Below are 14,973 nucleotides of genomic sequence, written 5' to 3'. Positions count from 1 at the left end.
TTTTTTAAAGAACTTATGAGTGGTCTCATACATATTTATCGAGGTAAAGGCTAGAAGGCCCATTTCAGCACATGTGTGCATAAGAGTAAAAACTGTAAGGATAAAACAAGAGGATAGCTATGTTAGTGGTCAAGCAGTTGAGTTTAAAGAGCAAGCTTGATGTAGTGGTTAAGAATAGTTGACTCTAGTCTGGAGAACTGGGTTTGATTCCCCACTCCTCTACATGAAGCCTGCTAGGTGACCTTAAACCAGTCACAGTTCTCCCAGAACTCTTTCAATCTGAACGTTTCTTGCCTGGAAAGCTCTATGACCGTGGTGGCGAACCTTTGGCGCCCCAGATGTTATGGACTACAATTCCCATCAGCCCCTGCCAGCATGGCTAATTAACCCCTGGCTGAGGGGAATTGTCAGTCCATAATCTAACTGGAGTTATAAGGTTCGCCACCACTGCTCTATGAGGTTGCTGTAAGTAAGCTGTGATGTGATGACAAAATCACACACACATGAACACACACACACACACTTGAGTTTATTGATATTTTGCTCTGAAATTATTCAAAAAGTTTTGAACAAAGGTAACCAGGAACATGATGAAAGGTTTGAGGAACTTACTGGAGAGAAAATAACTTCCCTCTAGATGAGAAAATGTGGGTCTTCAGTGAAATCTTGCATGGCGACTGTGCAGGCCTGCTGCAGAGATTTGATTGGAAGCTTCTAGAAGCTTTCAAGTGCACCACCTTCCTCGCAAGGTGCTTGTTGTGGGGAGAGGAAGGGAAGGAGTTTGTAAGTCGCATTGAGTCTCTTTGCTAGGAGAGAAAGGTGTGGTGTAAATCCAAACTCTTCTTCCTTTCTCACTATTTATTCCCCATTTTTGTATGCTGGGTGACATTGTATTTTATATAATAAAGTTTTAGCTGTCATATATGCCTTTTTTTATTTTTTTATTTGTTTGATTTATAGGCCGCCTCACCCCCAAAGGGCTCGAGGCGGCTCACAATATGGCTGTTCACAATGACAGCAAATAAATACAAATACAAAATATAACTTAACCCCATTAAAATCTAATAGCAGCAATTACTTTAAATGAATAGAAATTAAAACAACAAAAGTTGTTAAAAACAGGCGCCTGATCCAAAGGCCAGAGAGGGAGGGGGAAAGGCAGGGCCCGAGATGGGAATCAGGCCCAGCCAAGATGGAAGACAGGCAGCCTCAGTGGGGGGCGGTAGAGCCGCAGCTAGCCCCCTGAAAAGCTATATTCTGTTGTAAGCTGCTGCAAGTCCAATATGTCAGCAGGGAGCGAGGTAGAAATTGCATAAATAAATAAATAATTTGGAGTGTGGACAGCTGGATTCTGTACATCTCCACTTTCACTCACTCATGTGACTCTACTTCCTGCTCTCACAAGCATAGGTTGAGCATGACATGCAGGTACTGCAATGAGTTACATTAAATGTACATTTGCTTCTAAATTCCCTTTGAGAATGCGGAAGTAATCCTGCAAACCTCTTTTTGATGGGTTAAGTGTCGCATATTGTTCTCTTGTGCTTGGAAATATTTGCGTCATTCAATTGTGATACTCTTCTACAGGTGTATGATGATGGTAAATATATCTACCTGGTCACTGAATTAATGAAAGGGGGTGAGCTGCTTGATCGTATTCTCAGACAAAAGTATTTCTCTGAACGGGAAGCAAGTGCTGTGTTGTACACCATCGCCAAAACAGTTGACTATCTTCATTGTCAAGGAGTAAGTTACGAATATGCCGATAGCTCTGTGTGCCGTATAATAACTGTAACCAATCCTTATGTGTGTGCCGTCTCAAAAAGCATCTTAACTTTTGAGGAATAACCAGCACCATTGTTAAATTAGAACAAGGTGCTGCTTGTTGTAGCAGCTGATGATTAGCCAGATACTGTGTTGGTTGGTTAGACTGATGTAAATTCAGAAATTACCATGCAGTCCTGTTCATACCAGCTTAAGCTCACTGGTTTCGATGGGCTTAGACTGGAGTAACTTTACATAGGATTACAATCTGAGGCCCTTTCCGCACAGCAAATTTAAAGCGGGTTCCAGGTGGGATACATGAATCCGTCCTCGCCCTGGGCCGTTCACATGGCTGGCTGGTCGGGGCGCGCAGCTTTGCATGGAGACACATGTTTTTTGTTTACCTCCCACCGATGCACAACTGTGCAGTCAGGCACACAAGAACCCCCAGAGCCTTTCTGACACCTCATGTCCCCAGAAGTGCCTGCATGGCTCCGCAGGTGGGAGCCGGGAGGTAAACAGAAAGGGGAAACCGCTGGTGCATAATGCACCTCCTGCCCGGTCATTTGTTCTGCTGCGAGGTGCGTTTAAACAAAAGAATCGCACCAATCACGATTCTTGAAAAACCCTGCTTGTAGGGGAAAACACGGAGAGGACTTGCATTAGGAGCGGGATCCACACGAAGTATCCGGTCCTTAACCCGTTTTAATTGGCCTGTGTGGAAACGGCCTATGTCACTTAAGAACATAAGAAAGAGTTTGCTGGATCAGCCCAGAGTCCATCTAGTCCAGCACTCTTCTACTTGCAGTGGCCCACCAGATGCCGTTGGGAGCTCACATGCAGGATGTGAAAGCAATGGCCTTCTGCTGCTGCTGCTGCTCTCGAGCACCTGGTCTGCTAAGGCATTTGCAATCTCAGATCAAGGAGAATCAAGATTGGTAGCCATAGATCGACTTCTCCATAAATCTGTCCAAGCCCCTTTTAAATCTATCCAGGTTAGTGGCCATCACCACCTCCTGTGGCAGCATATTCCAAACACCAGTCACGTGTTGTGTGAAGAAATGCTTCCTTTTATTAGTCCAAATTCTTCCCCCCAGCATTTTCAATGTATGCTCTAATATTCTCTCTCTAATGTTGTGAGAGAGAAAAATTTCTCTCTGTCGATATTTTCTACCCCATGCATAATTTTATAGACTCCAATCATATCCCCCCTCAGACGCCTCCTCTCCAAACGCTGCAGCCTCTCCTCATAAGGAAGGTGCGCCAATCCCTCAATCATCCTCATTACCCTTCTCTGCACTTTTTCTATCTCTTCTTTTCTATCACTTATTTTAGGCAGGCGCCCGTTGTATCATGTTAATAGTAATACTCCTGTATCTGAACTCCTTACCAAAGTATTGTTTTTTTTTAAAGGTAGTGCATCGAGACCTGAAGCCCAGTAATATCTTGTATATGGATGACTCTAATAATGCTGACTCTATCAGAATTTGTGATTTTGGTTTTGCAAAACAACTTCGGGGGGAGAATGGGCTTCTCTTAACGCCTTGCTACACTGCCAACTTTGTAGCACCAGAGGTGTGTGGAAACTCATGTTTATTTTTGCATGCATTTCTTTTGACATTTGTAGTTGGTTGAGATATATTTGCCTCGCACCATCTTAAAGAAAAGTTGACATTTTCTATTATAAAAAGAAAGAACCTGTTAATTCTAAGTTTATCACACTTGTAGAGACCTGTTATAAGTCAGTGCAGCTGAAATACGAAATGCGGTCATTAAAATGGTTTAGTTTGCAGTAATTAAAATGGTCAAGCAGCTTTTATGCAAATAATCTTTCTTGAATTTTTTTAAAAAAATAAAAAAACATTATCAATGATTACAAACACAGAAAAATAATTTCTATAGATCCTAGGGATCCTGTCTCCCAAACTAAACAACCCCCCATTCTTATGATCCTTGACATTCTAAATTCTTTTGTGTTTGACTTCGTATTTCCTTAGATCTATCTTGTTTTTAAGCAAACATGCAAACCCAAATTTATCCATTGCCTGTAAGAGTAGCCATTTCAGAAAAGGTAGCCACTCTATCATAGTAACACCATTATCAAATTTGCCGATGACACAACGGTGGTGGGGCTCATCTCTGGAGGGGATGAGTCTGCATATCGGAATGAGGTGTACCGACTGCTCTCAGGGTGCAGGGAAAATAACCTGGTTCTTAACACCAACAAGACAAAGGAGCTTATAGTGGACTATAGAAGGAATAGCTCAGAAATTCAGCCCTTGACTATAAATGGAGATCAAGTAGAGCGGGTGGCCAGTTTTAAATTTCTGGGCGTTATGATTAAAGAGGACTTGACCTGGGGCGTACAGACTGTCACGGTGGTTAAGAAAGCCCAGCAAAGACTGTACTATCTGAGACTTTTAAGGAAGCAACAACTGGATGGAGAACTTCTGGTGTCCTTTTACCGCTGCACTATAGAGAGTGTCTTAACCTACTGCATCTGTGTATGGTTCTCCAGTTGCACAGTGGCAGATAGGAAGGCGCTCCAAAGGGTGATCACTACTGCTGGGATTATCGGCTGCCCTCTCCCCTCCTTGGAAGAACTCTATAATTCCTGAAGCCTAAATAAAGCCCAAAATATTCTGAGGGACCCGTCTCATCCAGCACACTCTCTCTTTGAACTTCTACCATCTGGCAGACGATACAGGGCCCTCAAAACTAGGACAAAGAGGCTTAGAGACAGCTTCTACTCCAGAGCTGTGGCTATGCTAAACTCCGCGGCTTCGTATTGATGTGTTTGGGGCTGTGTAGGGATGGGTGGAGGAAGGGAAAGTGAGGATGATGTGTGAGTCTGAAATTGTGTGCATCGAGGAATTCTGCTGTAAATTTTGTTGTGCGTGCACAATGACAATAAAAATGCTTATGCTTATGCTTATTTAAATTTCTGGGACATCTTTGCATTGATAAAATGGTGTGTTCTTATCTGTTTGTTAGGTTCTCATGAGACAGGGATACGACGCTGCTTGTGATATTTGGAGTTTGGGTGTCCTCCTTTATACAATGTTGGCTGGGTAAGAACCATTTGTTACTGGGCGATAGCATTTTAATGTTTGTTTTTGGAACTTTGAACATTACTCACTTTCATCGCCTGGCGTGGCACAGGTATTTTGGGAGGTACAGCTGAGACCCTGGAGTGGTTGGCCCTGTACTTGAGAAGAGAGTCTGTACCATACCATTACTTCGCTGAAATCAGGAGAGCTACTGAAGCTTCCATTCAGGCCATTCTTACTAGCTTTAGACTCTTTGTCCTTCTAACTTTGTCCTTCTATGCTATCTGACCCCAGCACCAAAATGGATGGAATGGGATGGTGGCCGTTCAGAAACCGTTAACTTTGTCCAGTGAAATGCTAGTTCCTTGGATACCACCATTCTTTCTGTGCTGGTATTGGTGCTCTTGGTTGTACCATGAACATTCATGGTGGCTTTAGAAAGTAGCATGAGCCAAGAGGGGAAAAATCAGAAGGCTGCCTCTTTGCTCAGTGCATGTAGAATAGATTATTGCCCTCCCAGCAATCTTAACTATGCAAGCATGTTCACTATGACTAGACAGGGGAAAAAAACAAAAGCATTAAATGCTGTAGGAATTTTTAAAAATCATTTATTAATGCCGAGAAGCCTTTCAGCCTTGTCAAATAGTATTTTTGCTGCATTAGGTAAGTTTTGATTGGGACCAAACGCTTTAGAGAATTTCAATGTTGATGCACCATAAGCCTATTGAAAAGACTTAATAGTCAATTAAAACAGGAGGCACGTGAAACCAGGTGTGCCTTGACAGGGTTGCGGGTTATCATTGTGGGTCTAGAAAGAATGGGTTGGGCCGAAAGTCCTTCCGTTTATGAAAGCGATCCTTAGAAGCCAATGTAATGGCTAGAATGTAAGACATGCTCCACAAATAAAAATAATAGTAATAAAGAAACTTTAGCATGCATACTGAAACCCATTGAGAACTTTTGAAAATGTTGCAGAAGAAAAAAAAAGTCTTAACAGGTCCCTAAAAATGTTTCCAAAGACCTTTCTGACAACTCATAATTTTGTATTCCTTCAGTTCTCAGCTGCAATTAGCTACAGTTGTAGCATAATTGCTTTGTCTAAAAAAGTTGGCCCCTTCTTGAATAGGAATGTTGACATGCACTCAGACTTCGTTATACTGCTATAGTCTGTGTGCAAAGATGTATTAATATCAAATAAGATGGAAAAACTTCTTTGTTTTTCTGAAATGTATAACATGCCTTATGTTTTGATATGATAACCCTGTCTTTTGATAACTGAAGCTTTTTAAGAAGTCATCCAGGTGGCCGACACCACCATTTCTAATTTGATCTGTAACTTACAATTAAATGATCAGTTTCAAATTTTAAAGTGCTGTTGGAAAGCTAGTAAGTTACCTTAAGGGATTAATTGTGATATGCCATAGTTAGGCACGTAAGAACAGATCCACATTTTATGTGATTTTTATCCAATTTAAATGCAAAATAGGCAATTTTTGGTTACTGAAAAAAAATGCTTTTCGGTTTTGTGAGCTAAGCAACTGCTCCCTGTGCACATATTTTTATTTACAAATGTTACACCGTTATTATTTCATGACTCTTATCCTGTACTGGACTAAATATGTTAGTACTGCTGAGTTATAGCCTCAGCTGCAGCTTGTTGTGTGTTTATGTTGCATATGTCCCTTTGGAGCAACGATAACAGGGTTGCTATGATGATAGGGAGAGGAGGCTGGTAACAGAAGGAAAGAGCCTGAGGAATGAAGGATGCATGTTCCAGAGTTTTTTTCTTCATTAAAATACATAAATATCTGTTGAGACATGGACCTACCAGGAAGAGAAAGCGTATGATACCCCATTCATTGTATCATTCATTGCTCTGAGGAAGCATAAGGCGTAAGACTGGTGTCCCCCAAACCTTGGAGTTGTAGAAAATACTGAAGGCAGCAGAAAGCATAAAACAGTTTTAAGAGTTGCAGAAAATGCAGCGGCGGGTGAAATATCTTCATTGCAGTATCACAGGAAGTGTCACAGTTTGTTTACAGTGAAGAAGTGCTTGAATGCGAGGCCAAAAGGAACGCTGCTATCGAATCTAAGAAAGAGAAGTGTACTCAAGGAGGGTCTAATAAACAAAGATAATTCTCTTCTCTGGTATAAGAGGCTGAATGCATCTTCTGTGAGAAAACAACCAAACAACAAGCATCCAAAAGGACCAAAAACAAGAGAACCTCTAATTCAGTGTTGTGAACTATATGCAGGTGCCAGTGGTAGAAGTGAAGACATTAAGAAATTGGATACAGGATGATCGCCGTTGTCAGCATAGACCAGTGGTGACCAACCTATGGTACTCCAGATGTTCAGCCAGGGGTTGATGGGAATTGTAATCCATGAACATCTGGAGTACCATAGGTTGGCCACCCTGGCATAGACCATGTAGCTGCAGAAGCTAAATACTACCAATTGTGTTACTGCACTGACATAAAGGAGGGAACCGCTTGCAACGATTCAGCTTTCCATGGAGGTAGCAGTAATAATGAGGAACTTCTGTATGATGCTGTAGCTAATGAGGCACCCAAAGAACATTTTTCATTCCCAAGGAGCAAACTGATCTGACCTCCACGGCACCTCCTCCGTTGCATCTTGAGCTCTTCTGGTGTCGACAGTAAAGGATTTAACCAAGGGAAACGTTCACGGTGCCTTGCAAAATGGTTCCCGGAATCCTGCTTGTGTTTCCTGCTGATGAAGGAAAAACGGCATTTTACCCTGATTTTCTCTCAGTGTCTGAACTTTCAAAAGAAAAACCAGGCTCTGAAAAATCGAGTTACTTTATTTGAACTCTGTACTTACTGATGATGTAGTCCTGGCTGCATTGCAAGTAAGTGGCATTCAGAATCAAAAGTTCTGAGTCCTAGAGTTCAAAGACGGTGATTAAAACATGTTGGAATCCATTACCAAATTCTTGCGGACAGTACTCACTGGGGTACAAAAGGTGGGTTTCAGCTCTATAAATATGTGCAGGTTTGTCAGGACCTGGTCAAGATTTTGAATTGATTTGGTAACAGCATTTCTTACTCCTAACTGCAAGAGATTGATACATATCTGTGACGGAAGGAGAAACATCAATTATTGCCATCGTCCAAGATTGTGTGTTTGATCAGGCATGTTATACCAAAGCTCATGAAATTGTATGGAAGCATCCTCCCAAAATTAAGGGGGAAAAAAAGAGTTTGGATTTATATTCCACTTTTCTGAACTGTAAGGAGTCTCAAAACCGTTTACAAACTTCTTCCGTTGCTCTTCTCACATCAGACAGCTTGTGGGGTAGGTGGGACTGAGAGATCTCCAAGAGAACAATGACTAGCCCAAGGTCACGCAGCAGGGAAACCAATCCAGTTCACCAGATAAGAGTCTGCTGCTCATGTGAAGGAGTGGGGAATCAGACCTGGCTCTCCAGATTAGAGTCCATTACATACTATTATAATTAGAATGGCTGTTATACAATATCAACTGTAAGAGGTTTCAAGATGTAGGACTGCAGTATTTGTACCCCGAGTCAGACACATTTACAAGAGTTTCAGTTGCTGGGGTAGTAGATTATCTCAAATATATCCGTTCAGTCAGACTTCATGAACTAGCTTATGAAGCATTCATGCACCTAGCATGGCATGGCTTGCAGTCATGGTTGAAGGACATTAATGGAGAAGATACTGTATTTGGATGATATGGTGAACAGCATAAGTGTTCTTTGCCATAAGAACATAAGAAAGAGCCTCCTGGATCAGATCAGAGTCCATCTAATCCAGCACTCTGCTACTCGCAGTGGCCCACCAGATACCTTCGGGAGCTCACATGCAGGATGTGAAAGCAAGGGCCTTCTGCTGCTGCTGCTCCTGAGCGCCTGGTCTGCTAAGGCATTTGCAATCTCAGATCAAGGAGGATCAAGATTGGTAGCCATAGATCAACTTCTCCACAAATCTGTCCAAGTCCCTTTTACAGCTATCCAGGTTAGTGGCCAAGATGTTTGCATAGTTTCACTGAAGGAAATTCTTGGTAAGCCATATTGTTCAAGGATTATGGAGCTCTTGGAAGACTACTGCTGTTACCTCAGATTTGAAAACAGAAGTCTGCCAGTTTTAGTTGACATATTGATTAACGATTTGCTGAATCCAGTCAGGCAGATTTGGCTATCTTGTCAGCTGCTGTTGTCGGCCCTCCCACTGCTTGCTGATATGTTAATGAATCTTCTCACAGCTCGTGAAATTGGACTTCACAGTGAGTGTATTGGCAGGTTGAGGTAAGTTAATTCCTTGAAATTACTGAAAAAAGTCAAGAACTACTGGGACACGTTCAGTCAACTAGGGAAAATCTGTGGAAAATCTCTACAAAGCTCTTTGAGAAGGGCTAGCAATTTCCCTGTCAAATGTATGTTCCAGTTCCCTGCCTTTCTTCTGCAAATGAACTACACTGTGAACTCTTTTGTGCCAGAAGTGGAGAGATGGAATCTAGTGCAACTTCTGTGTAGGAATTTGGAGACACAGTTTTCAAATATACCTAGTCCCAAAGATTATGAATGGATGTCAGACTGAGATGACAATCTTTTAATCGATTGGATTGATGATCTGTGAAATTTTGGAGATGTTGTTATGCAAGCGTGTGTTTTCCTGTCAACTGCCAAACTGCTGGTAGCTCCTGTGGACTCAGTTGCCCTCTGCTGTGTGCAAACTACAGGCATGTGACAACCAGAAAAAAAGTGGATTTTACAGTTGAGGGTTCAGAAGATGATTACAGCGATGATGAACATTAAAATAGGTTGAATAAAACATTAAATGTTAGCAGACGTGAAATGGCATTTGAAAATAAAAAAACCATACATATTGAACTGTTGGTGAACTCATAAAACTGTAAGGTATTTCTTCTCCATCACACAAAGTAGCCTGTTGTTCAATTATGGTGGATAAAAATTGCATTAAAACATGGACCTTTTTTTTTTTTTAGAAAAAAATTATTTAATTCAAATGCTTTAAAAGGACCATATACAAAATGAATACAGTATGATGTAACAATGCACCCAGCTGTATATTAAATTTAATTAAAGAATATGATAATAAATACCCAAATAGAGAGTTTGAACCCCCTTGGAGAATAATAGAAAGTGGGAAAGGAGAAGATACGTGTGTGTGGGGGGGGGGGGGGTTGTAGTTGGCTATTAATTTTGGGGTATTTACGAGAGGTTAGCTATAGAAAGCTAAATTTTACGAGAAAACTGTCCTAGTTGGGTCCGAATGTGAAGTCACACAAACGAAAGGGATATAGATAAGTATATTATTATATTGTTATGTATTATAACCTATAATGGACTGAAGACTCTGCATAATGTAAACTGTATTCATTTTGTATACGGTCCTTTTAAAGCATTTGAATTAAATATATTTTTTTCAACAAAACAAAACATGGACCTTTTCTCATGTGCCTAACTATCCCATATCAAAATGAACTTCTTCATGCTGTGGCTTTTTGGGAAGATAAACGAATAAGCTTCAATTGTCTATCTGGATTACATAAAGCATCATATTACTGTCACTTACATAAAATTTGAAATTGGTCAGTCAGTGTGCAGCTTACAGCTCAAATTAGAAAAAGTAGGGGAAAGTACCTTTTGGCAGCCTTGATGAAATGAAAAGCTTAAGCTACCAATCAGATTGGATTATTGCCTCAAAACACAGTAGACATTCTAGATCTACATAAAAAAGCTTGGCCACCTTACCTGATACTGATATCTGACCTGGCCTCTGAAGGCCAGTTTCATATTGCTGCTATTTCGAAACAGCTTCCTTTGTTGTCCGTGATGCAATTATGTAATCCAGATTTGATTGGATACATCAGGGGTCCCCAACCTTTTTGCGCATGGAGACGCCTTTAAATTCAGACAAAACACAGACACAGAATAGCTGTCATAGGAGACAGAACCAGGCACAAGATGGGATGCTGTAGTTCAGTGATGGCGAACCTTTTCAAGACCAAGTGCCCAAATTGCAACCCAAAACCCACTTATTTATCACAAAGTGACAACATGGCAATTTAACCTGAATACTGAGGTTTTAGTTTAGAAAAAAATGGGTGGCTCCAAGGCATAAGTTACTCAGGAGTAAGTTTGGTAGTTGTCAGTGGCTTTGCTTTGAAGCAACCATGCAACTCTTCCAACGGGTGAATCATGACCCTAGGAGGGTTTACTCAGAAGCAAGTCCCATTGCCAGCATCCAAGTTTACTCCCAGGTAAAGGATTGTGCTTTAGTTCCTCGCATGAAAATCAGTGGTGTTTAACAGCGCTAAATAGAGTTACCTACACTGCTCCACAAAACTAGGTCTTAGGTTTAATGCTAATAATCAAGCCCAGCGGCCCAGGTTAGCCTGTGTGGGAGGGGCACTCTGCGTGTGCCCACAGAGAGGGCTCTGAGTGCCACCTCTGGCACCCGTGCCATAGGTTCGCCACCACTGCTGTAGTTGATCTTGTGTTGTGGTGGCACCTGCTGCCAAAGCAGTTTTTGTAAAAATTGGCACAGCCACCCAGAAGCTTTGCTGGGGAAAAGACCCACTTACGTTCTTAAAACACTTGGTGGGCACCAGGGAAGGTGTTGGTGGATGCCATTGTAGCCATGGGCACCACATTCGTGATCCCTGGGCTATATGATGTCATGGTCACAAGACCTTAAAACGATGCCCCAGCTGCAACCCATTGGAGTTGAAAGCTCTCTGCTGCCAGCATCTGAAACACTGTGTGTGGAGGGGACAAACTGAGATCCCTTCTCTCTGTAGGCTCCATACTCTCCTACTAATGTTGAGCAAGTCCTCACAATGTCTGATAAACATGGTTGAAGGGATAAAAAAGCTACACCGACCGAACACAAGCTGCAGAAGAATGAGAGATTTTGCTTGCTGTAATTCTTTCTTTCCTGTTCAAACGTAGGTACACTCCTTTTGCCAATGGCCCCAATGATACCCCCGAGGAAATCTTATTGCGAATAGGAAGTGGAAAATTTTCTTTGAGCGGAGGCAACTGGGACACTGTTTCAGATGCAGCAAAGGTGTAAATATATTTCATTTTTTTGCCTTTCAAGAATAAAAAAGCAAATGTGTGAAAGCAATAGAATAATGCTTGTGGCAGAGACTATTTAAATATTCATCAAATTGATATAGAAAATTGTCAGGGCCCCCTTGTCTGAAATGCAAGTTCTGCTTTCAGGATAAAATTAACACTTGGCTTTGGTACTCTAAACCTTGCCTGCAAAGGATTTTGACAGAAGTAGACCGGAGCAATTATTTTAGAATTCCTATTGTATGAATTTCAGTTGTACAAATTTTCTACTTACATTTCTACGTATTTGGCTTGATGAGTCTGGCGTGATCATGCTTGTCTGGACCTTTATCTTGTATTTTTGTGGCAGCGGATGCATGAGATTTTTTACTGTGCTTTCTCCTCTGAAATTCAGAATAATACACAATACAATTTTAATTGTATGCATGGGTTCAAACAAAAAGCATTTGATAAAAGAAATGTGAAGCAAAGAGTGTAAATATTAATGGTACCCAGAACCTCTTGATCAAAATTCTTTACGACACCAATTTTCAGCCAGTGTCTTTAGGCATGGTTCTGAAAGTCCTCTGATTTTTTGAATCTCAGTGGAAACTTCATTATTAAAGATCAGTGCAAACCTAGGAAATCAGGAAGAGTTATGGACAACAGTCAAAGGCAGTATTGGGACGCTTATGGAAGAATGTTTCAGAATATCCTTTGTTGTTTTTCCAAAGAGATCACCTCCCACATAGCTGGGTGTATGTTGCTGATAATCCTTCGTGTGAGTTTCCCCATTCACATCAGCAAGCAGAGGTAGCTCAGTGTACAACCCTTCAAATGTACAGATCTAACTCCACCTGAACTCAATGGCTGATCCTTTTCAAGGCTGAGGTTATACCAGTTGACTGGTTCTATTGCTTACTATTACTCAGCTATGACTAGCATTAAAACTTGTGTGGGATTTCAGTAAAACCCAGCAGAGTCAAATATAATCTGTCATGCTCCAGTCTCGGCTTTCAAAATCTCATCATCTTCTTTGGTTGTAACTGTTCTCTTTATTTAATTTACTTTTAATACAGGATTTGCTATCTCATATGCTACATGTAGATCCCCATCAGCGATATACTGCAGAGCAAGTTCTCAAGCATTCATGGATAACCTGTAGGGATCAGTTGCCCCATTACCAGCTGAACAGGCAAGACGCACCACATCTAGTAAAGGTAAAGCCTTCCATTCTGTCTTTCATTCTCTGTGGAAGCCCGATTTCGTTCTTGCGAATGAGGATATGACGCTCTCTTCATTCTTTTCTAGGGGGCCATGGCTGCCACATATTCTGCACTGAATCACAAGACATTTCAGCCTGTGTTAGAGCCTGTCGCAGCTTCCAGCTTAGCTCAAAGGCGAAGCATGAAAAAGCTAACGTCAACAGACTTATAGTTCCACTGGGAGTACTTAGCCAAAGTGGAACAAGGGGAAAAAATCCAATAAGTGGCTCAGTATCTGCCTGCCCTGTGATTTAAAAGGCATATACAGGTTTCTCCTACACTACTTGAATTCTGTCGAAGAGGATGAAAAAGGACACAGGTCCAGGGGGATTCATAATATGTTCCGCAAGAAGCATGGATGGTTTATCAGAGCAAAACATCACGGTGCATCACAAAGATCACGAGGAATTTCTTTATGCTGTCCTTTTCTGATATCCATTGCGTTAAGTTAATACTTTTTTTAATACTGCGTCTTCCCCCAGTTCCTAAAGATACGATCTAGGGGACCATTAACAATAATGCTTAAACCGTAGATTGAAAAGAGGAGGGGGGGGGGGGGTGTTAATAGTTTAATATTTTTGAAATCTGGCATGTTAAAAAAAACAGCAACAAATTTTTAAACTCTATAGTTTTGTAATTGGTCACTTGAGGATGGAGCCCATTTATTCAAAACAACCGATAGAACAGAGCTAGGCTAATGAAAGAACGATGTGTCTGTACAAAATGTGTTCATGCTGACCTGGAAGCCTAGACGAGGCTGGGTTCAGACAATATCTTTCTGAAGACCGACCCTTCAATTATAATGTGAAAGCCCTTCCCTGAATAATAGAGGTGGTCAGTGTAGGAATGTTCCTGATGGGAGGCTGCTGAGGGGTAGGGGTTGTTAGGGCAAGATGATGTGTAGGTGGCATCTCCATCCTTGGAGAAACGTTCAGAGAGATGCCTCTAGATGTGCACTTGGTATAGAACAGGGGTAGGGAACCTGCGGCTCTCCAGATGTTCAGGAACTACAATTCCCATCAGCCCCTACCAGCATGGCCAATTGGCCATGCTGGCGAAGCTTGATGGGGAATTATGGTCCTGGTATCCTAATCTACCCTTGGGATTCCTGGTATAGAATATGACCTTTAGGGCCAGTGGGTTGACCTATCTCAGTAGTTTTCAACCTTATCACACTGCAGACCCACCTTTAATCCCCAGTCTGGAGCAAAAAGACTCCGCCCGAATTGCATTCTGTACATGGCCATTTCCCCCTTGTCTCTCTGTGTCGCATTTTCAAAGCTAAACAAGAAAATACAACTGGTGCAGTGCACTAAGGTCATGACCTGCTTTTGACTCCTGACACATCAGTTGAAATTCAGTAAACTAGATGGTCCACCGAGTTCCTTCATGGGTCTTTCTGTGATAAAGATGTTTTTTCACTGTCAGTGTGTCTGTCTGTAAACGTGGTCTGTGTCCCTTTGGTTAATATAGAAGGGCTGGTTCATTGCCTGCACGAAAGCTGCAAGCCCTCCAGAATGAGAACCTAAACGACAACAACAAACAAAATCCTGTTCTTTCGCTCCTTAGCAGCCAGTAGCGCCTGCATCCCATAGAAGAGCCAGGAAAAGATGAACAGCTCTAGGCCCGTGGTGGCGAACCTTTGGCACTCCAGATGTTATGGACTACAATTCCCATCAGCCCCTGCCAGCATGGTCAATTGGCCATGCTGGCAGGGGCTGATGGGAATTGTAGTCCATAACATCTGGAGTGCCAAAGGTTCGCCACCACTGCTCTAGGCTGTTGAATACATATTTTTCATGGGATTTTTCTCCGTGCTGCTTAG

At 41.8% G+C, this 14,973-nt stretch overlaps 1 protein-coding gene across 1 annotated transcript in view; it reads left to right on the top strand.

Annotated features, from left to right (window-relative positions):
- The window catches only part of RPS6KA6 (ribosomal protein S6 kinase A6), a 56,547-nt gene extending 42,018 nt beyond the window's left edge, over positions 1 to 14,529 (top strand). The window contains exons 15-21 of the mRNA XM_048514755.1: positions 1,588 to 1,746; positions 3,178 to 3,339; positions 4,759 to 4,835; positions 11,776 to 11,893; positions 12,963 to 13,103; positions 13,195 to 14,121; positions 14,266 to 14,529. Coding sequence (XP_048370712.1) covers positions 1,588 to 1,746; positions 3,178 to 3,339; positions 4,759 to 4,835; positions 11,776 to 11,893; positions 12,963 to 13,103; positions 13,195 to 13,320 — 783 coding nt within the window. The 3' untranslated portion in view covers positions 13,321 to 14,121; positions 14,266 to 14,529. The remainder of the gene's footprint in view (positions 1 to 1,587; positions 1,747 to 3,177; positions 3,340 to 4,758; positions 4,836 to 11,775; positions 11,894 to 12,962; positions 13,104 to 13,194; positions 14,122 to 14,265) is intronic.
- The last annotated feature ends 444 nt before the right edge of the window (positions 14,530 to 14,973 follow it).

The sequence above is a fragment of the Sphaerodactylus townsendi genome, linkage group LG13 (genome assembly GCF_021028975.2).
Source record: "Sphaerodactylus townsendi isolate TG3544 linkage group LG13, MPM_Stown_v2.3, whole genome shotgun sequence".
Classification (NCBI taxonomy): domain Eukaryota; kingdom Metazoa; phylum Chordata; class Lepidosauria; order Squamata; family Sphaerodactylidae; genus Sphaerodactylus; species Sphaerodactylus townsendi.
Note: the sequence above shows the minus strand (reverse complement) of the source record. Positions and strands in the feature narration are given on the sequence as shown.